The 22,375-nt window shown below is 49.6% G+C and overlaps 1 protein-coding gene across 1 annotated transcript in view; it reads left to right on the top strand.

The window, feature by feature from the left end:
• The window catches only part of LOC119940909 (prolyl endopeptidase), a 52,842-nt gene that overhangs the window by 4,763 nt on the left and 25,704 nt on the right, over positions 1-22,375 (top strand). Inside the window, exons 2-10 of the mRNA XM_038761301.1 lie at positions 1,770-1,844; positions 5,236-5,369; positions 5,793-5,923; positions 7,882-8,091; positions 8,858-8,979; positions 15,339-15,444; positions 16,533-16,724; positions 18,525-18,722; positions 19,342-19,445. Coding sequence (XP_038617229.1) covers positions 1,770-1,844; positions 5,236-5,369; positions 5,793-5,923; positions 7,882-8,091; positions 8,858-8,979; positions 15,339-15,444; positions 16,533-16,724; positions 18,525-18,722; positions 19,342-19,445 — 1,272 coding nt within the window. The remainder of the gene's footprint in view (positions 1-1,769; positions 1,845-5,235; positions 5,370-5,792; positions 5,924-7,881; positions 8,092-8,857; positions 8,980-15,338; positions 15,445-16,532; positions 16,725-18,524; positions 18,723-19,341; positions 19,446-22,375) is intronic.

Here is a 22,375-nt window from a genome sequence, read left to right as displayed (position 1 = left end):
GGAGGGGGTGGAGAATGGGGGTTTGAAAATGTCCGCTGGTGCTGTTCGCTGTAAAGACCGAGTTGTTCCCTGCGGATGCATTTCGTCCCCTGCCTCTGTCCCCATAGAGGTCCTGGGCCCCTGCCTCGGTGCTGTAGAGGCCACATGGTGTGGTAGTGAATCTCCCTCCCCTGATGGGTGGTCAGCTCCAAGACTAGAGGGGCAAGAACCACGTGTCTTACCAGGCCTGGGACTCCTGCTCCTGCATGCCACACTTAAAGGCTAAACTCCCTCCCTGAATCCCCATCTGCAAAGACTTTCTCCAAATCCCACTGCCTCCAGGAAGCCTTCCCTGCTGAATTCCCAACACCTCCAATCATGCCATCGCAGTAGCCACCCTTAGCTCTTCAGTGTTTGGTTCCCTCTTCAGCACTGCAGAACACGCAGATTCAACTGAATTCTGTGGGGTTTTTTTTCTGGTCACTCATCTGCCATATTCATATTTGTTCTTCCTCTTTTACTCCTTGTAAATAGCTTTGTTGGAATGTCTCCCTCATTCAGCTGTAAGCCCCCTGGGGGCAAGGGGGCATGTGTCCAACTTCTGTTGTGTTTCCCTATGCGCCCAGTCCTCTGCCTTGTACAGAGTGGGCACTCAATAGAAACCATTGGTGAAGGGAGCTTGTCGGAAAGATGGCTGGGTGTGGGTGAATTTGGAGGGCAGGAGGGGTGGTGATGTGAATGGGCAGCTCAGCACCCCCGTTCTCCACCCCTCCTCACCCATCCCCCTGCAGCTAAGATCATCTACACCAGCTCCCTTCTCTCTCTGGGTGTTGTTTTCTCTGTCCGGCAAAGGCAGCCTGGTCTCTGTTGGCCGTGAATGGAGCCTGGGCAGTAGCTGAGAGCAGGCCGGGTCCTGGTGTCCCTGCCAACCTGGAAAGAGAAGCAGCACCCCAATGGGTGCCAGCAACTGGCCACGGCAGTTGGGCCGTTCACGTGGTTTAGGGCAGGACCAGAGGCACGAGGCAGCTGAGAGAAACGAGTTTCCTTTAGCGGCTTTCATGCTTGTTTCCTTGATGGATGGGTTCTCGAATCATAATCTTCTCTGAGTGCCAAAAGGTTTTAGAGCGTGCCTGGCTCTTTTCTCTCCAGGATTTTCAGTTATTTCCTCTTAAAAAGGGTGCCACCCCGAATGGGCAATGCTGTCTTTGGCAGAGAAGACCCCACCAACCCTTGGTTTTCATCCAGGGAAATTGCAGGTCCTGTTCCCAGCTAGTGGGGGTTTGGGATTCCGCTCCTTACCAACCACCCGTGTGGCCAAGCTCGCATTTCTGGACTTTAAATACACATCTTTGATACCTAATCACAGGGCTGCGTTGGAGCATTAATTATCTCCGAGTCATTAACACTGGAGTCGACGGCGTCGCCTGTCGGGGACGAAGCCTCAGATCAGAGACTTCCGGACTGAGAACCTAAGCGGAGGAGTCGATGACAGTGCTGGTGGCTTGTGGCTTGGTGGCTGTTGGCACTGTCTGCCCCCTGAGCCTGCCTGTTGTGTTTCCCCACACACAGGGGCAAGGAATGCCCCAAAAGACTAGACAGGCAGAGGCTGCACGTGGCAAAGCACCCACAAAGTCCTCACACATGTTAGCCGGCCGGCTTGGGACAGAGCCCGGGACTAGAACCCCTCTATCCTGATTCCCAGAGCCGTGCTCTGACCATTTGACAGGGCTGCATTCGCTTGGGTTTGGATTGTGCTGTGATGATCTCATTCTCTGTTTTCCGCTTGGCAGGTGCAAGATTACCATGGCTGTAAGATCTGTGACCCCTACATCTGGCTCGAAGATCCCGACAGCGAACAGACAAAGGTAACGGCCAAATACGAGACCCAGAACTTGATACTGTTCATGACCCAGAGGCTGATGCTCCTTTTTTCAACCTTCTCCTTCCCAAGCCCCACTTTCTCTAGAGGGGCAGGGGTTAAGTGGGGTTGGTAGTTGCCAGCCTCCTCCCAGAACAGCACCCCCGGGCCAAGGTGGGTTAGGGCCATGCCACGTAATCAGAGGGCGGGGAAGGGGTTTCGACTTCAGCTCACAAATGCCTTTTGCTGTATGTGCTTGAGCACTAAAGTTGGGATGGTGACTGTGGCCCTGAGGGGGTGGAATCCTCTGCCTCTCGTCTTCAGCAAAGGCTGAAGGAAAGTGCAGAAGATTGAGCAGCAGCAGCCTGGGTCAGACCGGCGTCTGGCCAGTCCTGTGTCCCGGGTTCAACGGTGGCCACCGGGTGAGGTTCGAAGAGCCATGGGATGCGTTCCCAACACACAGCACTCTCTTCATAATTTTGGAGGTGCCATTTCGCTTCACCCATTGTCCCACTGAGCATCCATCTATTCACAGTTACCGTACAGGCTGTGAGTACACCAGAGCCTAGGTGATGCATAAGCGCTGAGGTGGTAGTTGGGGGATGTAACCCAGGAAAAACAGCAATAGTGCTTCGTGACCCCTTCAAAGAACTCTACCAGATTCACAGTTTCCCATTACAGGAGCCATATTGCCTCTCTCCTGACAGCAATATTTAAAAATCTTTGGGTGGGGTGGGGTTTGTGTGGGTTTGTGTACGTGCGTGGGTGCTCTGGTTTTCCTTTGCAGTGAATTGTTCTGCAGGTGATCTGACCCTTTTGGGAACATTTTTACTTTGGCAGTTCATTCTTACTCCAAAACCAAATCAGTAGACACCATGCAAAAGTTAATATTAAAAGGCTTCCTGACTAATGAATTTTGACAGCCCCAGAATCCCTTAAAGGTGTTATTTCTAAGATCGTATTTCACTGAGCAATTTTTAAGAAAGGATGAGGGGTATCAAATAAGAGCTGACAAACTAAGCCCCAGATAAATCAGCAGCAGCAGTCTGTTATCTTTTTCATAACTGGGATTCCTACGATTTTCCCAAATGAAGATGGTCAATTAGAAATGTGAGGTCATAAAGTTAAGGTGAGAATGAGTTTCTTCTTCTTCTTCTTCATTATCGTCATTGATGTACAGAAATAAGGAAACATTCAAGAGAAGTAAAAGCCACAGACAGCATCCCTGAACACCTTACAAGCTCACTGGGGAGACAAGACCTCACAGATCGTAGGGAAAAGAACAAAAATACAAGTGATTGAAAAACAGAAGGGTGCAAATAAACAGACATATGAGTACCAGGTTGATGAAATAACGTAACCCGGAACAGGATGATCAATCAGGGAAGGCCTCTGGGAGGAAGTGACTCTTTAGGAAGCTTTTGAAGGGGAAGTGGTGGTTTGGCAGCTTGGATGGAGAAAGGCGAAAGAGATGGCATTTCAAGGGAGGTAATCAGAAGGTGAGCAAATGCGATTAGAGTTGCCTGGAGCAATGCAGATGGCTTTTTTAATAAACGTTTTTCAGCCTGGAGGGGAGGAGGAGAGGTGAGCATGTTTCCTCCTTGGATGCTGAAAGCTGTATGTGAACCATTTATAAGCACAATTTGTCAGGTTTTATTAACTGGGCGGATTGCTGTGGCGTCTTGGTGGTAGGTTCAGAAAATCCTTTGCTGCTTCTTGTCCCGGAGATGGACCGCTGGGGATTCTGCCGTCCAGATAACCCAGTCTGAGCTCCAAGGCGTGTTCCTGCCCGAATCGGCCCAGAATCCCTCCGGGACCCCTGAATCCTTCCCCCACCCCCCAGTTCCAGGAGCTGGAGTCCTGGTGGCGGCCACTTGAGTCACTGACTCTTGCCAATTCCACTGGTAGGGAGAGCTTGTCAAGGAAGCCATGAGGTGCACATAACCTCTCTGGGCCTCAGTTTTCTACTCGGTAAGAGGGTGATATAATGCCCACTCTCCCTAAGAATTGGGAAAGTACAATACAACAGAGTTTGTAAGCATGTTCCCTGCCTACAGGGGCTTACAGTCCAGAAGGGAAGACAGGCATTTAAATGAATTATGGACCCATGTGTAAGTGCTGTGGGCCTGAGGATGAGGTGAATAAAGAGTACAAATCCAAGTGCAAGGGCAACACAGAGGGGAGAGGGAGTAAGAGAAATGAGGGGATAGGGGAAATGAGAGCTTCATTGGGGATGACCTTTTGTGAGAGATGTGATGTTAATATGGTTTTGTGGCTGGGGAGAATGGTGGACTGTCATACAAGAAAGAGGGAATTCCAAGCCTGAAGGAGGACATGGGAAAGGGGTCAGCAACAGGTTCGATAAGGATGAGGTACAGTGAATAGGTCGGCATTAGAGGAGCAAAGTATGCTGGCTAGATTGTAGTAGGAGATCAGCAAGGTAAGACAAGATGGGGAGAACTGCAGGCTTTAAAGTCAGTGGTAAGGAGTTTTTGCTTGATTCAGAGGAGAATGGACAACCACTGGGGGTTTCTGAGGTGTGGGGAAACATGGACTGAATGGTTTGGTAGAAAAATGATCCAGGCAGCAGGGTGAAGAATGGTCTGAAATTGGGAAGAGACAGGAGGCCGGGAAGTCAGCAGGAAGGCTGATGCCGTAATCAAGGTGGGATAGAAGAAGTGCCTGGGTCTGCATAATAGCAGTTTGGGTGGGAAGGAAAGGATGGTCTCTAGTAATATTGTGAAGGTAGAACTGACAGGATTTGGTGACAGATTAAATATGTGGGTGGAATGAGAGAGATGATTTGAGGATAATGCCAGTGGAACTAAATACAGTGGAATAGAATACCCATTCCCCCTCTTTCTTAGACTGTGTGCCCCGTGTGGGACAGAGGTGGCCACCCCTGTGGAGTGCAATGATACTTAATCATAATAATGGTATAGGTTGAGTACTTACCATGTACCAAGGCTTATGGTAATTGCTGGGGTAGAAATGAGAAAATCAGATAAGATACAGCTCGTGGTCCATACAGGGCCCACAGTCCCAGAGGCAGGAAGAGCAGATGCGTTACCCCATTTTACAGATGAAGAAACTGAGGCCAAGAGAAATTAAGTGGCTTTCCCAAAGTGACACAGTAAACAGGTGGCAGAGCCCAGTCCAGCCATCAGCCCCCACATGGTGAGCCAAACTGGGCCCCTTTCCTCCCCTGCCACTGGCAGCCCAAGGTGATATCCAGTGCAGGAAGGCAGGGGCAGGGTCCGGACCCTGGCAGCATCTGCTGTTTTCCCCTTGTACCTGAGATTGGGAGGCTGAAGCCGAAGTCGGTCCTTGGGAGCTGATTGTGGGACTGTGACGGAGCTTGTGTTTGGCCAGCTCTAACCCAGTGCTTCTCTTCCCAGGCGTTCGTGGAGGCCCAAAACAAGATCACCATGCCCTTTCTGGAGCAGAGCCCAGTCCGCGGCTTGTTCAAGGAGAGGATGACCGAGCTGTATGACTACCCCAAGTATAGCTGCCACTTCAAAAAGGGCAAGAGGTGAGTGTCCCGAATCTAGGGATTTGGGAGAGCAAGTTTGCTGTTGAGACCTGTTTTCAGAGTTTGCCAAATGGCGGTGCTAAGAAGGCACTTAAGTTTTATAAAAAGTGTTCATTTGTGAAGGCCTATTTGGTCTCTCAGAAATTGCTGAGACTTTGAGTTCTTCGTTAATCTGAAAGCTCATGTCATAAGGATTTGCCTGCTGTCTGCCTATGTCGTGGTGGGGGGGGGAGAGACAGACAGACAGACAATAACTGACTGACCAACCCCAAGCCATTCTGGATTCTGCCTCTCCTCCAAAGCATCACATCCAGAAAGCAGTGGATCCCGGTTTTGTGTGCAGGGTTTGTGCATCAAACTGCTTTTGTAAGACCACAAGCCTTAAGAAGCCTGCCCTGAGTAACGCTTTCTTCTGTTCTCCAGGTATTTTTATTTCTACAATTCAGGACTACAGAACCAACGGGTGTTGTATGTGCAAGACTCCTTGGATCAGGAGCCCAGGGTATTTCTAGATCCCAACAAACTGTCAGATGATGGCACTGTGGCCCTGAGGGGTGAGTGAATGGACGCCACGACACTTGGGGCTGGGCTTGACCGGTGATAAGCAGGTACTGTCCAGAGGTGGAGAGTCCTGGTCACCTGAGCATCAACAATCTCACAGTGATGGCAATACTTACTATTGGATGCTTCACAATAATAATAATTGTGGTGTTTGTTAATCACTTACTGTGTTCCAGGCACTGTACTAAGAGCTGGGGCGGGGTGGGGGGTGGGGGGGGCGGGGGATACAAGCACATCAGGTTAGACACATTTCCTTTCCCAATCAGGCTCATAGTCTTAACCCCCATTTTACAGATGAGGTAACTGAGGGCCAGAGAAGTGAAGTGACTTGCCCAAGGTCATACAGACAAGTGACAGAGACAGAATTAGAACCCTTGACTTTTTGATTCCCAGGCCCTTTGCTCCATCCATTAGGCCATGGTATTTCTGTATGTATGCCAGCACTTTGCTAAGCACCAGGGTCGATACAAGGTGATCAGATTGGATACAGTCTCTGTTGTACATGGGGTTCGATACCTTCCCTTCTGCATGGATTGTGCAGTTGGATGTGTACCCCTTAAGCACTTTGATAGTCATCCAAGCCTCACAGTACTTAGGTTTTTATTCTCACATTCATTCATTCATTCAATTGTATTTATTGAGTGCTTACTGTGTGCAGAGCACTTTACTAAGCGCTTGTATGTCCCCTATCCCTAATCTATTTTAATGTCTCTCTCCTCTGTATACTGTGCTCCTTGTGGGCAGAGATCGTGCTGTATTGTACTTTCCCGAAGACTTAGTTCAATGCTCTGAACGCAGTAAGTGCTCAGTGAGTACCATTGATTGGGTTAATTGATTATCTATAATTGGTGGGCAGAGCAAGTAATTTTCTTGCCATCTTTCTGAGTAGAAAACTGAGGCCCAGAGTGAGGTTATGTGACTCACCCAAGATCACCCAACAAACTGGGACATAGGTGGGATTAGAACCTGTGTCTCCTGACTCCCAAACCCAAGTTCTTTCCCATCTCTCTCAGCTCTTCTGCCTCCCAAAAGTGTTGGGCATCATCAAAAGTGAGGTTGACTAAAAATAGTCCCTATATCCTCTTAAGTTGATGTGGAAAGTTGTTAGTATAGGGTGAAGTCTTCCTTAATGAAAGTCAGGTCACTCCAAAAATTCTTGAGCAATTCAGCAGGTTTCTAGAATCCCCGGTCCTTTATATCTCTTCCAAATCTACTCATTGGTGGACTCTCATCCAGGAAAGGGCTTCTCTCCAGCCATCATATAGGAGGCATCTTCCGATCGATCCCTAACCCTCTAGACAGTAAACTCATTGTAGGCAGAGAGTGTGCCAGTTAATTGTTGTATTATGCTCTCCCAAACGCTTAGTACAATGCTCTGCACACAGTAAGCACTCAGTAAATACAATTAAATGATCAATCCATCAATTGGACACTCCCTTTGTGCAAAACACTGTAATAAGCACTTGGGAAAAAACAGTAGAGTTAATAGACTTGGTCATCCCTCTTGGAGATTTTAATGTACTGGTTACACAGTCTTCTCAGTGATTACCATTTATTGACCGCTTTATATTGAAAGTAAAGCTGATGAGTCCTCCCCACTACCATAAACACAGGGGCAGGACACATCTTCCCCTCTTCACCCTAGGTGTCTGAGCAGTGCTCACCTGCATGGCACGGGGCTGGCAAATGTGCTGCACAGTAGTTTTATGGACAGAGCCAAATAGCTCCTCTCTGAGACACGCTCAGTGGAGGCGTATTGTATGAGGAGAAATACAGTGTAGGAATAGTAAATAGAAATGATGGGGTCAGTCCGTTGGTCTGCACCTGTTGGTCGCTCAGGACACACTGGAGATTGACTGACTGATCAGTCCATTGCTAAGGGCCAGTGTCTGTTGTCACAAGCTCCCACTGACCAGCTGTGCTTGTGCTTCCTCCCCCTCATGCGCCATAGGCTACGCCTTCAGTGAGGATGGCGAGTATTTTGCCTATGGGCTGAGCTCCAGCGGCTCCGACTGGGTGACCATCAAATTCATGAAGGTGGACGACCTGAAAGAGCTCCCGGACGTCCTAGAGCGGGTCAAGTTCAGCTGCATGTCCTGGACCCACGATGGGAAGGGGATGTTCTACAACAGTTACCCCAAGCAGGATGGGAAGAGCGATGGTGAGCTGAGCCTCCTGTGGAGTAATGTGAAATCAAGGCCACGTCGCTGTGCTGTCTGGCCGGCAGAGTGTTAAGGGGCTGCCCCAGCGACCTGGCCCAGGGGCCTTGGGCAGGTGTCGCACAGGCCGTAGCAGGTCCTCTGCTAGTCTGACTAGTGAATGGCCTCATCCCTCCAAAATAGGGCCCCTGGCCCCTCTCAGAGCCTGTACTTGAGTTTAAGCTCGGGTGAGAGCTTTCTGTAAACCAGCGGCTGACTGTGGGATGTGTGCGGCTCTCACAGGCCCCTGACTGAACCACAATTCTCGGTGTCTCACCTTCTCAGAACACGCAGGCTACCCAAGCTTTCACTGCAGTTAGACTGGGATGCCTGTGGTGGGTTTTTTTGTTGCTGCTGCTGTATTTTTTTTAAATGGTATTTGTTAAGCACTTACTGCTTGCTAGGCACCGTACTAAGCACTGGGGTGGATACAATGTAATCAGGCTGGACACAGTCCATGTATATGGGGCTCACAGTCTACATCTCCATCTGACAGATGAGGTCCCTGAGGTCCAGAGAAGTGAAGTTACTTGCCCAAGGTCACACAGCAGATTAGTGGCAGAGCCGGATTAGAACACAGGTCCTTCTGACTCCTAGGCCTGGGCTCTGTTCAATAGGCTACACTGCTTCTCAGGGTGTTGGGTACGTGAAGGGGTGTTTTTTGAGAGCCTACTGTAGGTGTTCCTCCAATGTGAACTATAGTTTTCAACTTGATTCTTCCTCTTTTAGGCACCGAGACATCCACCAATCTGCACCAGAAGATGTTTTACCATGTGTTGGGCACTGACCAGTCAGAGGACGTTCTGTGTGCGGAGTTCCCCGAAGAGCCGAAGTGGATGGGTGGATGTGAGGTAAAGCGTTTGGATTCTGAAACTCCCACCAGCTAGACCGGGTCATAGGGCAAATGTGGGCAATGGCTTCTTGGGGTTAGCCCAAATGATGCCTCAAGGAGTTCCTGTCTGAGGCGTGAGGTCTTCAGAAAGGCAGGTGAGGGTTCTCTGCAGATTATCAGCATCTGCAAAGTTCCGATGGGAACCGTCCTCTATCTGTGTCCCTAGTGGCTTGTGTGGCTCTCCATATGTTCTTGGGGTAACCTCTATGATCCTCCTGGCTACCGAGTCTGACCCGGGCTACTTGAGTTAATTAAACCCAGTCCCATCCCTGTCTGAAGTAGCCAGACACAGTCTATTTAATTATCCCAGCTTGTGGCTATCTGGATGGTCCTCGGCCCTAGAGTTTGAATACTAGGCTTTCAGTAGAACTGACTTGAGTGACTTATCCCCCAAAATCTCCTGGCAAGGAGTCCTGGGCACCCTGTGGGCCTTTTACTCCTTGTATTTCCTCAATGCAGAGTTCCACCATGCTGGTTCTAGACTCTGGAAGTCTTTCCTAAGACAGTGTTTGTGGTTGAAGCATAGCCTAGTGGAAAGAGAATGGGGCTGGGAGCTAGGGGATCCAGAGTCTAGTCTCAGCTCTGCCACTGGCCTGCTAGGTGACCATTGGCATTTTAGACTGTGAGCCCACTGTTGGGTAGGGACTGTCACTATATGTTGCCAACTTGTACTTCCCAAGCACTTAGTACAGTGCTCTGCACACAGTAAGTGCTCAATAAATACGATTGATTGATTGATTGATTGGCAAGTCACTTACTTTCCCTGGACCTAAGTTTCCTCATCTGTAATAATAATAATAATAATAATAATGGCATTTATTAAGCGCTTACTATGTGCAAAGCACTGTTCTAAGCGCTGGTATAAAATGGAGGTGATAATACCTGTTCTCCCCGCCACCCTCTGAGATTGTGAGCTCTGAGTGGGATGGACTGTATCCAGTCTGAGTTCCTGGACTCTACCCCAGCTAAACTTAGCATGGTGTTTTGCCTCACGGAAAGTGCTTAATAAATTCCGTCACTAACTGAATTACCGAATGGGTGGACGGGCTGGATTTGAAGGCCGCAGACCCCAGGCTAGACTGAAACACACCTGACTTCTAGACTGTAAGCCCGGTGAGGGCAAGGATTGTCTCTATTGCTGAATTGTACTTTTCAAGTGCCTAGTACAGTGTTCTGCACACAGTAAGCGCTAAATACATACGATTGAATTAATTAATTAATGAGCACCCCCTTAACGCCCCTCCTTTGCTTATCTGGAATTGAGCCTGGCACAGCTGAGAGCCGCCCTGGCAGAGTACGGAGCTCCACCGCTAGGGTAAATGGCAGTGTGTCCTCCTGGGAGGGATGCCCGCCTCACGTGGCGTCCCCCTGCCCTCCTTCTGGTCACCTCCTCTTCCCTTTCATCGGGTCCCCTGCTCCTCTCCCTCCTCAGTCTCCCTCCTCCCTTTCCCTGATCCTATTTCAGTTGCGGCCCTTCCTGGCCTTCCTCTTGCAGCCATTGGCCACCTGGGAGCTGTCTTCCAGTCAGTCAGGGAACTTGGCAGTGACCCAGAGACAACTTCTACTCTACTGGACTAATTTAGCCAGGAAGCCGGGAGTGCTCCCTAGCCATTGGCCAGGGGAGAGGGCCCTGCTTTAACTCTTCCATAGGAGGGCATCACCCTGGTGATGAGAGCATCTTTCACAGCCTTCCCCCGCCCCAGCTCAGAAGGGAAAAAGGATCCAAGGGCTGGGAACCGTATTCCCAGCAGAGGGCGATCTGGGATGGAGATTTCTGGATGGGAATCGGCCCTGCGGGGACTAGGGGGAGATTCCTGGCCACTTTGGACTTCGCCATGGCCAGGTCTAATGCAGTAGCTTGGAATGACACCCGGCGACCATTTTAGATTTCAGAATAATTCTGAAACCCCAAATTCCCAACCGGGCTTTTGGCTTTTTGCACGCCAGTGTCCCACACCGTCGGTAAAATGTAATTATAAGATAAAAAAAAGCTCTGAGTTTTAAAAATTGATCTTTAAATTTAACCTTTTTTGTTAAAAGTTTTAAAATAAGCTTATTTAGAGCAATTTAAAACATCAGTGTGTTGCAAATAGAAATAACTTCTCTTAGACTACTCAAGATTCATTCAGTCAGTCAATTGTATTTATTGAGCGCTTACTGGGTGCAGAGCACTGTAATAAGCGCTTGGGAAAGTACAATACAACAATAAACAGTGAGATTCCCTGTCCACAACAAGCTCACGCCTGACATAACAAAAAAGGGTTTTTCACTACCCATTCTCCTCAGACTTAGGCATCCACAATAGTAATGCTAATACAGACTGACTTGGAACTTGGCTTGTTTTGGGATCCTTGTGCCATTTCCCCAGAATCTCCATCTTGCCAGTTAGTACACAGAAGAGACTTTCCTCTGGGTTTGGGAAATTCCTTGACATCCCATTCTGAGGGCTAGAAAACTCTGCTGCCTCAAGAGATTATGTTCTAATTCTGGCTCAGGCCTGGAGTGACCTCGGGAGACTCATTTAACCGTTTCGTGCCTCGGTTTCCCCACCTGGGCTGCCTGGCTCACACAGGGTAGGGGAGAAAAACTAAATAACCGAGAGTATTTTGGGAAAAGTTTTTAAGAAACTAAATTTGCCATGGAGGTAGAAATAATAATATTAAAATTCTTTAAAAGAGCAGAATGTTTTTCGTGATGCCTGGATTTCTCTTCTTTCTGTTTTCTTTATGGTATGTGTTAAGTGCTTGTTATGTCCCAGGCACTGTACTAAGAACTGGAGTAGATACAAGCTAATCAGGTTGGACACAGAACTAGAGCCCGGGTCTCCAGACTCCCAGCCCTGGACTCTTTCCAACTATATAGGATTTTCAGTTCTGCTGTTCAGCAAAATGCATTAATATGCCGATATTTTTCACCTTAATGTGAAATAACAGAGCTTTACCGTTTGGGGGTGAGCAGAGGGCAAGTTTGAAGGTTTCACATGGACAAAGCAGTCCGGTCTCACTAATTAGAGAAGCAGCATGGCGTAGTGAATAGAGCATGGGCCCGGGAGTCAGAAGGACGTGGATTCTAATCCCCGCTCTGCCACTCATCTTCCTCATGACCTTGGGCAAATCACTTCACTTCTCTGGACCTCGGTTACCTCATCTGTAAAATGGGGATTGAGACTGTATGTCCAGTGTGGGACTGGAACTGTGTCCAACCTGATTTGCTTGTATGCCCCCTCCAGCACTTAGTACAGTGCTTGGCACACAGTGTTTAACAGATACCACAATTATTATTGTCATTATTATTATCATTGTTAATTAGGACTTCACTGACCTGGGATTTATGATCATTTGGAAAAGGATTGAGAGGCAGGAAGGATCGCCACATGTCCATCCTGGCACTTTGTCAGAATCCTGGCAGCGTGTAGAAAGGGCAAGGGCTGGCAGTTGGGAGTCTTGGGGCCTAGTCTCCAGCTATGTCCCGAACCTGTTGTTTGAGCTTGGATGTGTCGTTTACCTTCTCTCTGCCACAGTTTCCTCCTTTGTCAAATGGGGATGTTAACACTTGCCTCTCCCTCTCAGAATGGGAACCTTGTGTGGACCAGGGACTATTTCCGATCTGATCGTAGCATCTTTATTTACCCCGGCACTTAGCACGGCGCTTTATAATAAACACTGTCATTTGGAGCATTATCATTACCGGCAGAGCCAGAGTTGTTAGTTCCAGAACGGTGAATTTGGTTTTGTGGCAGTGGAGTCCCTCCAGGGAGCGGATAAAACCCACTGCTGGAAGGACACGGCCGGAATGAAGGAGACGGAGCTAATTGGCATCCTGCCGGCAGTGTGCCCAGGGAATTCCTCTCCCCGATTAAACACCAACTGCTCTCAACGGCTCAGACCGGGCGGGAACACGGAGGAAAGCTCATTAGATGTGCTTGAAATGGCTGTCATCGATCACCTGGCGATCCATTCCAGCCCCTCTTGTTTCTGCTGGTTAAAACCAGGTGGCCCTGGAGCCCCTCTAAAGGCTGGCAGCGAAGGTGACACAGTTCACAGTTAACGACAATTCCCAGTCTCCCTTTGCGTGGCCTAGAGTTGGTCGAGATCTGTCGACAGTGGGAGGAAAAGTGATTTCTGAGCTGGTGAAAGCAAAAGCAATTGCGCTTCTGGGAAAGACTCCAGAGAAATGGGCCCGATCAGAAATTGTCATCAATCGGGGCTGAATGCGTTGTCAGTGGAGTTATCGTTCCTAATGGTTTTCTCAAGATAGTGGCGCTGCAAGCTCAGGCCCAAGATGTCGGGCCAAAATCCCAAAGTGTGGCCCCCCTGGGCTTCTCGGGTGGTCTTTCCGTCTGTGGTCAAAGTAGAGAGGCAGGTGGAGCGATGTCCCTGCTGGACTGCCCCCTGTCAGGAGCACCACATTGGAGTTCTTTGCCAGGAAGTAACACTCTTTACCCTGTGCTGCCTTCTGAGGTTGGACAGGTCCTGGGTAGCTGGCAACCTGGTCCTGCCCTCAGGGGCCTTCCAGTCTAGAAGTGCTAATAATAATAATCAGTAATAATAATAATGATTATTATAATGGTACTTGTTAAGCGCTTACTCTGTGCCAGGCACTGTTCTAAACACTTGGGTAGATACAAGTTAATCAGGTTGGACACAGTCCCCGTCCCACATGGGGCTTGCACTCTTAATCCCCATTTTACTGATGAAGTAACCAAGTCACAGAGAAATGAAGTGACCTGCCCAAGCTCACATAGCAGACAAGCAGTGGAGCTGGGATTAGAACTTCTGACTCCTTCCTTCTGGGACCCCCTCCTCTGTTCACATAAAGATACTCACACAAGAACTCGTCCTTCACGTCGCCCTCACTACCATTGATCGAGCACCTACTGGTTGCAGAACACTGTACTAAGAGCTTGGGAGAGTTCAGCATATTTAGAAGACACAATCTCTGTCCTCCCAGCACAGTTTGTATCTGGAAGATACAGCTCAAGGTTAAGATTGAAAAGTGGCAACAATTGGAAGCTCGTTGGCTGTATCCTCTCCAGTCCTCCCCTCCACCACACACACACACACACACTCTCTCTCTCTCTCTCTCTCTCTCTCTCTCTCTAAAGCTACAGCTAGTAAATATAGCTCCCTCCAGTACATTTTTATTTGTGCATATCTCCAAAGCGGCACAGTTTATGTTTTGGCCTGTGGTGTGTAATGGAAATTTGAATGAAAAATGGCATGTGGAATTTGGCAGATGCCGTGGGCCGCCTTTACTTTCCATTCCTGTTTTCTCTTTCAGTCAGGTGACCTGTCTGAGTAGAGACTTTTACTGCACTTGCAGAGAAGGAAAGTGCTCCTGGTCCCCAGAAAAAGTGAAAGATGAGCAAAACTGACATGTAGCTTGTCAGTCAGTCTGCATCCAAAGAGAAATTAGTGGATAGAGCACAAACCTGGGAGTCAGAAGGTCATGCGTTCTAATCCCAGCTCCACCACTTGTCTGCTTTGTGGCCTTGGGCAAGTCACTTCATTTCTCTATGCCTCAGTTACCTCATCTGTAAAATGAGGGTGGAGGCTCTGAGGCTTATGCAGGACAGGGATTGTGTCCCAACCCAATTTGCTTGTATCCACCCCAGTACTTAATACAGTGCTTGGCACTGTAAGTGCTTACCAAATACCATTATTATTATTATTAAATGAGGTTTCATAAGCCAGTATGCTCAGGCCTAGAGTTCTTGCTGTTTTGAAGTGCAGTTGAGCTGCTGTGATTTAGCTAATGATAATAGTAATTGAGGTAGTTGGCAAGCAATTGCTAGGTGCCAAGCACTGTGCCTGGTGCTAGGGCAGATACAAGAAACTCAGATTGGACCCAGTCCCTGTCCCACTCGAGGCTCACGGTCTAAAGGAGGTGAGAGCAGGGGGATGCATGTGGTAGGCTGTTGGAAGCTCTGTTGTGCTTGTAACCAATTTTTCTCTCTCTGGTTCAGTTTTCCTCCCCTCTCACAGCTCATTTCTGCACAAATTCAACCCTGGGTGTGCTTTTAAAAATTCCCTTTGCCCAGAGGATGGGTCAGACTGGCAGCTTTTCTCCACGAATCAGGAGAATTTGGATGGGTGTGACTTCTGGCTTTAGGTAACTGGGGATAATCAACCAATGGGTGGTGTCTACTGGGTGCCTGTTGTGCTTGGAGCACTGTGCTAAGAGCTTGGGAGAGTGCAGTAGAGGTAGAAGGCACGATTCCTGCACTTAGATATGCCTTTCCTCACTCGTTACCGATTGGCAAGCTCTACCAGAGACTGTGTGAAATGATGTGCCCTGCTTGCCCCCGTCTCCTTGCAGATGTCCAGTGATGGCCGCTACGTCTTACTGTCCATCCGCCAAGGGTGCGACCCGGTGAACAGACTGTGGTACTGCGATCTGCAGCAGGAACCCAATGGGATAACAGGTGAGTTGGAAACAGACATGAGAAAAGGCATCCAGGCTTAGGTGGGTATGAGCCATTCCTGTGGTGAATTAAGTTGTGGCTCCCCAAAGCCCAAAAACAGTTTGGGAAAAGCTCATGACTTTAATCTCACCGAGCCTCCTCGCCCATCTTCCCCTCCCTGCTCCCAATCTTTTATTCCTCCCCACCTTCCCCCATTTCTACAAAGAACCCCTGTCCCACCTGCCTCAGTGATAGTGGTTGTAAGACTGTTGTTTGGATTCAGAGTCTGGTTGCATTTTGTGTGTTTATCCATGCGGGTGTTCTTCCTTTTGTCGGTATTTGTTTAGTGCTTCCTTTGTGCCAAGCGTTGGGGTAGATACAACATCAGCAGACTGGACACAACCCGCTCTCACAAGGGCTCACAGTCAAAGTGGGAGGGAGAATGGTTATTTAATCCCTGTTTTACAAGTGAGGAAACTGAGGCCAAGATCAATTAAAGAGACTTGCCCAAGGTCACCCAGTGACAAGTGGCAGAGCTGGATTAGAACCCGTGTCTTCTGACTCCTAGTCCCGCCTTCTTGCCACTGGACCAGAGTGGCTTATGCCCCTTGTTTTCAGCCACCGTCCTAATCCATCTCAGTGTAAACCAATTTCTGCCTTTTTTCTGCCCCTCCTTGGTAGCGTGTCTCTGTGTTTCCCAGTCATTTAGCTAGTCGGCTGCCCCTAATCTTCACCCTGAAGGACCTCTGTCCTCCAGAGCCTGACTTGTGGTGTGAGTGTGGCTTTTAACAACAGGTGCCTGCTCCCTAGGGATGAAGGGGACGATGGACTGAGCAGGAATTCCCAGCAGCCTCTCCCACCCCAGCTCTCTGACCGAACCTGAGAGTTTCCATCTAGGGCTGAAAAGACCCAAAGTGGCAGCTTTCTAGCTTCTTGGGTTCTTTGAAGCCCTCCCAGGCCCCTTTCTCCTGAAAAGCTCTGCCCTCTGCCTCTTTGCCCCCTACACCCAAAGTAAAAAGTTGGTGCCTCTGGGTTTTGGAGGGTTGGTGGAAGTTTCACTATTGTTGAAAGCTACAAGTCTCCTGAGCATGCTTCCTCTTCCTCCCCAGGCATCCTGAAGTGGGTGAAGCTGATAGACAACTTTGATGGAGAATATAGCTATGTGACAAACGAGGGGACGTTGTTCACGTTCAAGACCAACCTTCATGCTCCCAACTATCGTCTCATCACCATCGACTTTGATGATCCCGACGAATCCAAGTGGAAGGTGCTTGTCCCTGAGCATGAGAAAGATGTTTTGGGTAAGGTTCTGAACCCCTCGGGCAGGGTGAGTCTTCCTGAGAGTCATGTTGGTGGGGGTGGCCTTGGTCCCCATTGGTAGACTGTTGATGTCTTCAATTGAGAAAGAAATCCAGTCTTACCAAAGCAATCCCCAGTTCTATAATCAGGATGACACCGGAGTGCAGCGACCCACGGAAATGAAAAGGCAATGGGCAGGGCTCTGTGAGACAAGCCAAGAGCGTGAGTGTGAGCGGAGACTGGCCGTCTCAGTGTATTGATCACATCGGTCAGAAACTCTGTTGGTTGTCATGGCTAAGGGTTTGGATTGGGCTCTGGGTCCAGAAGGCACATACCCGGAAGGCTTCCCATCCTTTGCCCAACGTTGATTGCATTTGGGTGTGTGGTTGGAGCAGAATCACTAGGCTTTCGGTGGGGATTTGAACTGCAGGTGTTGAGAAGGAGAGTGGGTTTTCCTTTGTCTTTAAAAAACGATTGCAGGTGCAGCTCCTGTCCTTGAAACGGGTGTGGCCAGGGCTCAGTATCGGTAGTGTTGTGCCGAGCGCGGGGTGCTTCTTTGGGGTCTTGGCTTGCTGGGTTTGTATTTTGGTTGGACAGTGGGGAAAGGCAAAAACAGGAAAGGGAGGACCAGGGTTTTCCCAGAAATCCATGTGGCAAGCAGGCATCAGCATCGGTGTTCAGTGGTGGGGTGAATGGGACTCAGGAAAGACTGGGAACTGAGTCTCATACGTGTGGAGCAGAAGGCTGAATCCTTCTCCAGGCTCACCTCGCAGCCCTTCTGCACACTGATCGTGAAGGCACAGGGATGGGGCTGGGGAGCGGAGCCGTCTTCTCGGAGGGCCTGCCGGGTCCGGGTTTGCTGTCCACGGGGGAAGCAGCCAACCATTATGGTGGTTTGTTTTCTCCGGACCAAAAACTCATCTGCCTGCCCCATTCGACTTGCTCCCTTTTGGCGATAATGGTGGAGACCCTTTAAGGGCAACTGGCCTATAGTAAAGGGGGCAGGCAGGTGGGTGGGCGTGCGTGCATGTGTGTGTGCGTGCGTGCATGTGTAAGCACCCCCAGTTCCCCTAAAGGATTTGCCCCCGTCTTTAAATCCCAAGGGTGTTAGTTTCTTAATATTCATCAGCTGACTGTTGAGTTTTCTGTCGAAAACCAAAATGGGAGCGGAGGCGCCAGCTTACAAGTGGCCACTGTATGCATTTCTAAACTGCTGCTTATGTGGGGGTTCACCTTTCTGTTCTCATTCGTGTGGTGCCCCAAGACGTACCCACAACTTCTGTGTGTGGTGTGTGTGACTTCAGGGTTCTCGTCAGTGGCACCCTTTAAGTGACAGGGAGATGTTCTATTTGGACCTTTCTGGGCCTAATAAGAGACAGTGGGAGGAATGGGAAATGGCATGGGGACATGTGAAAGGCTGCTAGGTAGCATTTCTCTTCCAACACTCTCATTCCCCCCCCCCCCCCCCCATCCATGGCTTTTAAATATGTTTTATCCAGTTGGATAACACTGTTTGTGTACAGCACATGTGTTTTGAAAGCCAGTGGAAAGCAATAGAAAACATTTTGGTTGACTGTCCTTGCTGACTGATAATTAAGCCCATGGGAAACACGATTCAGATGGGCGTTTGATGGATGTGAAATGTACAAGCTACAAGCCAGCTTGGAACATTAAGCCCTATTCTCCTAGTGCTCATGGTTACTTCCTTCAATAAGTTGGGCACTTTTAGGGGAACACTAAGTTTTAAGGCATCTGGCCCCCTGCATTTCATTTGGGTTTCATTCTCTGTGGTTTCTTTGCAGAATGGGTAGCTTGCGTCAGGTCCAATTTCCTTGTCTTGTGCTACCTCCACGATGTGAAGAATATCCTGCAGCTGCACGACCTGGCAAGCGGTTCTCTCCTCAAGACCTTCAACCTGGAGGTGGGCAGCATCGTGGGCTACAGTGGCCAGAAAAAGGACACGGAGATCTTTTATCAGTTCACGTCGTTCCTCTCTCCAGGTAGGTGGGGGCAGGAGGATGAGGAGGGCTCTCTGCCCAAGAAAGACTAACTGCGATCATCGCTTAATGGGGGCTGGAGTGCCGGGATGGAAACCAAAGCTGGCCTGCCTCTAGGAAATGGAAATGGTGGGGCTTGGAGGGGTGAAGGGTGGGCAGTGGCCCGGCAGAACCGGGCACTGAGTCTATTTTTCCACAGGGCCGTGGGGCCTGCTTCAGGACTCGAGGAGGACGAGAGTTAAGGTGCAGGTGACTGGAACCTGGCTAAGTGGGGGATGTCTCCCTTGGGGAAAAGTTCCCGGCCAGCAGCACAGGGGTTAAACAACCTGCTGGTCACGGTCCACCACGAGGGCATGTTGGCCAGCCTTCAGTGAGCCTTCCAGCCCTGGTGGAACACAACTAAGACATCAAGTCTAATTCATTCCCAAGGGCCCTGCCTTCCCTTTCTGTAAAATGCTGGGAGAGAAAGGGGCATCCCTGCATCCCTCCACCAAACCACCCCGGCAGGGTGTTGGGAGACTAAAGTGAGGTCACTGGTGGGAAAATAACAGAATTGGACAGAAAGCCTGGTAGTTGTCATCATCGTTGTGATGGTCATGATGATTATTCCCGTTGTCAATAGGCACCATCTACCACTGCGACCTCACCAAGGAAGAGCTGGAGCCGACGGTTTTCCGAGAGGTGACGGTGAAGGGGATCAACGCCTCCGATTTCCAGACAGTGCAGGTAGCCCAGTCGGGGTGTGGGCTGGCCTAGTTCCTGCTGCCCGGGGTCCCCTTCCTGGCCTGTGGCTGTGGGATAGTGGCGAGCCCCAAACCAAGGGGCAAGAGAATGGCTCCATGGGCCAGGCCCTGGGCCTGCTGGGCCTTCCTCTTGGGTTTAAGAACGGGAATTGGAGCCTCTGTGTGCCCAGTCCAGCTCCCGGGCACAGCAGCCTGGGGAGGCCAGCAGCCTGCCATGAGAGCACAAGAGCTATTGAAATACTTCTGTGCAAGAGCCACCACTCAGGGTGAGAAAACTCTCTCAGCTCTCCTTGATCGTGGGTTTTTGCTTCATGCATCAGCCGGAACACGGGCAGCCAGAGAATTGGCGAGGCCTCATCGGGCAGCATGGGGCTGTCTGGGCTTGGCCAGCCGCAAAATCAAAGGAACTGTCTGAGCACATGCATTCTCACCCAGCCGCAGAGCGGGTGAATGTCACTGTGGAGGTTTTCCAATAATAATAACAATGCTTGTAGTATTTGTTAAGCATTTATTATGTGCCAGGCACTGTAGTAAACACTGGGGTAGATACAAGATAATTGGATCTGATACAGTCCCTGTCCAACATAGGACTCACAGTCTTAGTCCCTGTTTTACAGGTGAGGTAACCATAGCCCAGAGAAGTGAAGTGACTTGCACAAGGTCACACAGCAGACAAGTGCTAAAGCTGGGATTAAAACACGGATCTTTCTGATTCCCAGGCCCCTGCTCTGTCCACTTGGCCACTCTGCTTCTCCTGCTTTACACTGCTCCCGGGATACTGTTGCTGCGCTCTTTTAGAGCTGGAGGGTCTCTTTAAGAGGAAATGTGCTTCATTCGATTAGTATGGGAAGGGAGAAAACCTGAAGCCTCTAAAAGAGATGAGTTGGAATAGATTTTCACAGTGGGCTCTTTTTTAATGCCTCATCTCTCGCCCTTAAATTGCATATTCTTTCCCTGAGCATTCTTGCCATTAATTTGCCTGAGATGGAGGCATTCTGTGCATAATTGAGAAAGAGTGTTAAGATGAGGAGACTCTTCAGGATTGTAGAGTGTGCAGCCTGCTTCCTGGCTCAGGATGGTTTGAGGCTCTCGGAGCGTCTACTGGCCCGTGCGGAAGTCAGTCTATCATATTTATTGATCGCTTGCTATGTACAGAGCACTGTACTAAACGGATGGTGTGTTAGTTCCCTGAGCATTGACGGAAGCTCTAACAGCGGGGCCTGGTGGGGTTTTAAGTGGAAGATCCTTGGCCAAGAGACAGGTTTATACTCAACTTCTACAGCAGGTGAAGGTCTTGGTCTGACCCAGTAACTTTGCTTTGTGGCTTCTGCCATTTGTCAGCTCTGTGCTATCTGGTCGTGTGGAGGACAGCTGCGTTATTTTTTTTTTCTGGCTGTTGTTCTTTGTGTTGTTTTGCTTCTCACCTGGTCTTCAACAGAAAATAGGAAAGACCACCTCCCAAATTTCCCACTCTCACTAAGCCACTGTGAGGGTCCTCAGTGACACCTCACCCAGTTTGGGAGAGACCCTTCCACAGCAGAGTCTACTACCATTCTCTTACAGCAGCAGACTGCACCCATCCTCCTGGTGCATGCCGTGGGGCCCGAGAGTGCGGATGGCTCGGTGCAAGCTAGCCCCACTGCCACAGACACAGTTCCAGCGTAGGCCCTGCTGGTGGTAGGACACACCTTTCCCCTCTCATTCCTGGTGTGTGAGCCACACTTACTCAAAAGGCAATGGTGCAAGATGATATTTTCAGGGATGCAGGGTGCAAGGAATTCTCAGTGTCACACTCCCACCATGGATACATTCTCCCTGTCAGCCACAGCGTCTTCAAGCCAAAGAGCAGCTGGGCAGTGTTCACCAGTAGTTTGGGCTTATTAGGAAGGTGATTTTGACAGCGATCTCTCCCCAGCTAGTCATTAGAAATTAGATTTTGGAGCTGATTACTGCAAAAATAGCTCAAACAGCTCCAAAGTGCCACGGTGACTCTTATCATGTTGGCATGTCAGCCAAGCTCACACGTCCTCCCTGATGTCTGCACTTCACAGGGGACACGAACTCGTGGAGAAACAGGTTTCTGCCCTAGCTCACAATTCACTAGGTCGTGCTGGCACCGCCAGATTATGGGGTTGTCTCTGCCATCAGAAATCACATTGTTCAGATCCCCGTGCCATTCTTTAGATACCTGTGGGGCCAGAATAGCTCCAGACGGTCCAAGATAATGGGGGAGGTGTTTGTTGTTTAGTCCCTAACTTTTGGGAAAGTGGATTGTCTGGTGGAGTGGCCCTGGAATTGGCCCGCGATTGGCCGGTCACAGAGAAAGAGGATCTGTTGTCCCATCTGGTGTTGGTTCTGTGGTATTGGTTCTGCCCAGGCATATTCCCTGAGGCAGTGGGAGGAGTGTCAGTGGGGCTGGGCAATGGCAAAATGCCCAGGAGGCCAAGGCTGAGCCCTTTTGCTATGAAGAACCCAAGATGCTGACCCCTGGTGCGCATTAAACAGGGGCAGGACTGAGTCTGGCCTGGCACTAGCCTCGACTTTGGGCAAGCTACTTAACTTCTGGGCCTCAGTTCCCTCATCTGTAATATGGGGTTGAAATGCCTGTTTTCCCTCTCAGGCTGGGAACCAGTGTTGGATGGAAACCATGTCCAACTTCATTCTCTTGTTACCTACCCTAGCACTAAATACGTTTTCCCTGGCCTGGTCTCAAGGACGTCTCTATTTACAGACTAGGAGGAAGGCAGATCCTTTGTGTGCCTGCAAGGGCAGCAGGAGAAATGCAGAATGCAATTGATAAGCATGATGTGAAGCAGCGTGGCTCAGTGGAAAGAGCACGGGCTTTGGAGTCAGAGTTCATGGGTTCAAATCCCGGCTCTGCCAAGTGTCGGCTGTGTGACTTTGGGCAAGTCA

The sequence above is a fragment of the Tachyglossus aculeatus genome, chromosome 19 (genome assembly GCF_015852505.1).
Source record: "Tachyglossus aculeatus isolate mTacAcu1 chromosome 19, mTacAcu1.pri, whole genome shotgun sequence".
Classification (NCBI taxonomy): domain Eukaryota; kingdom Metazoa; phylum Chordata; class Mammalia; order Monotremata; family Tachyglossidae; genus Tachyglossus; species Tachyglossus aculeatus.
This window is presented reverse-complemented; position numbering and strand designations above follow the sequence as displayed.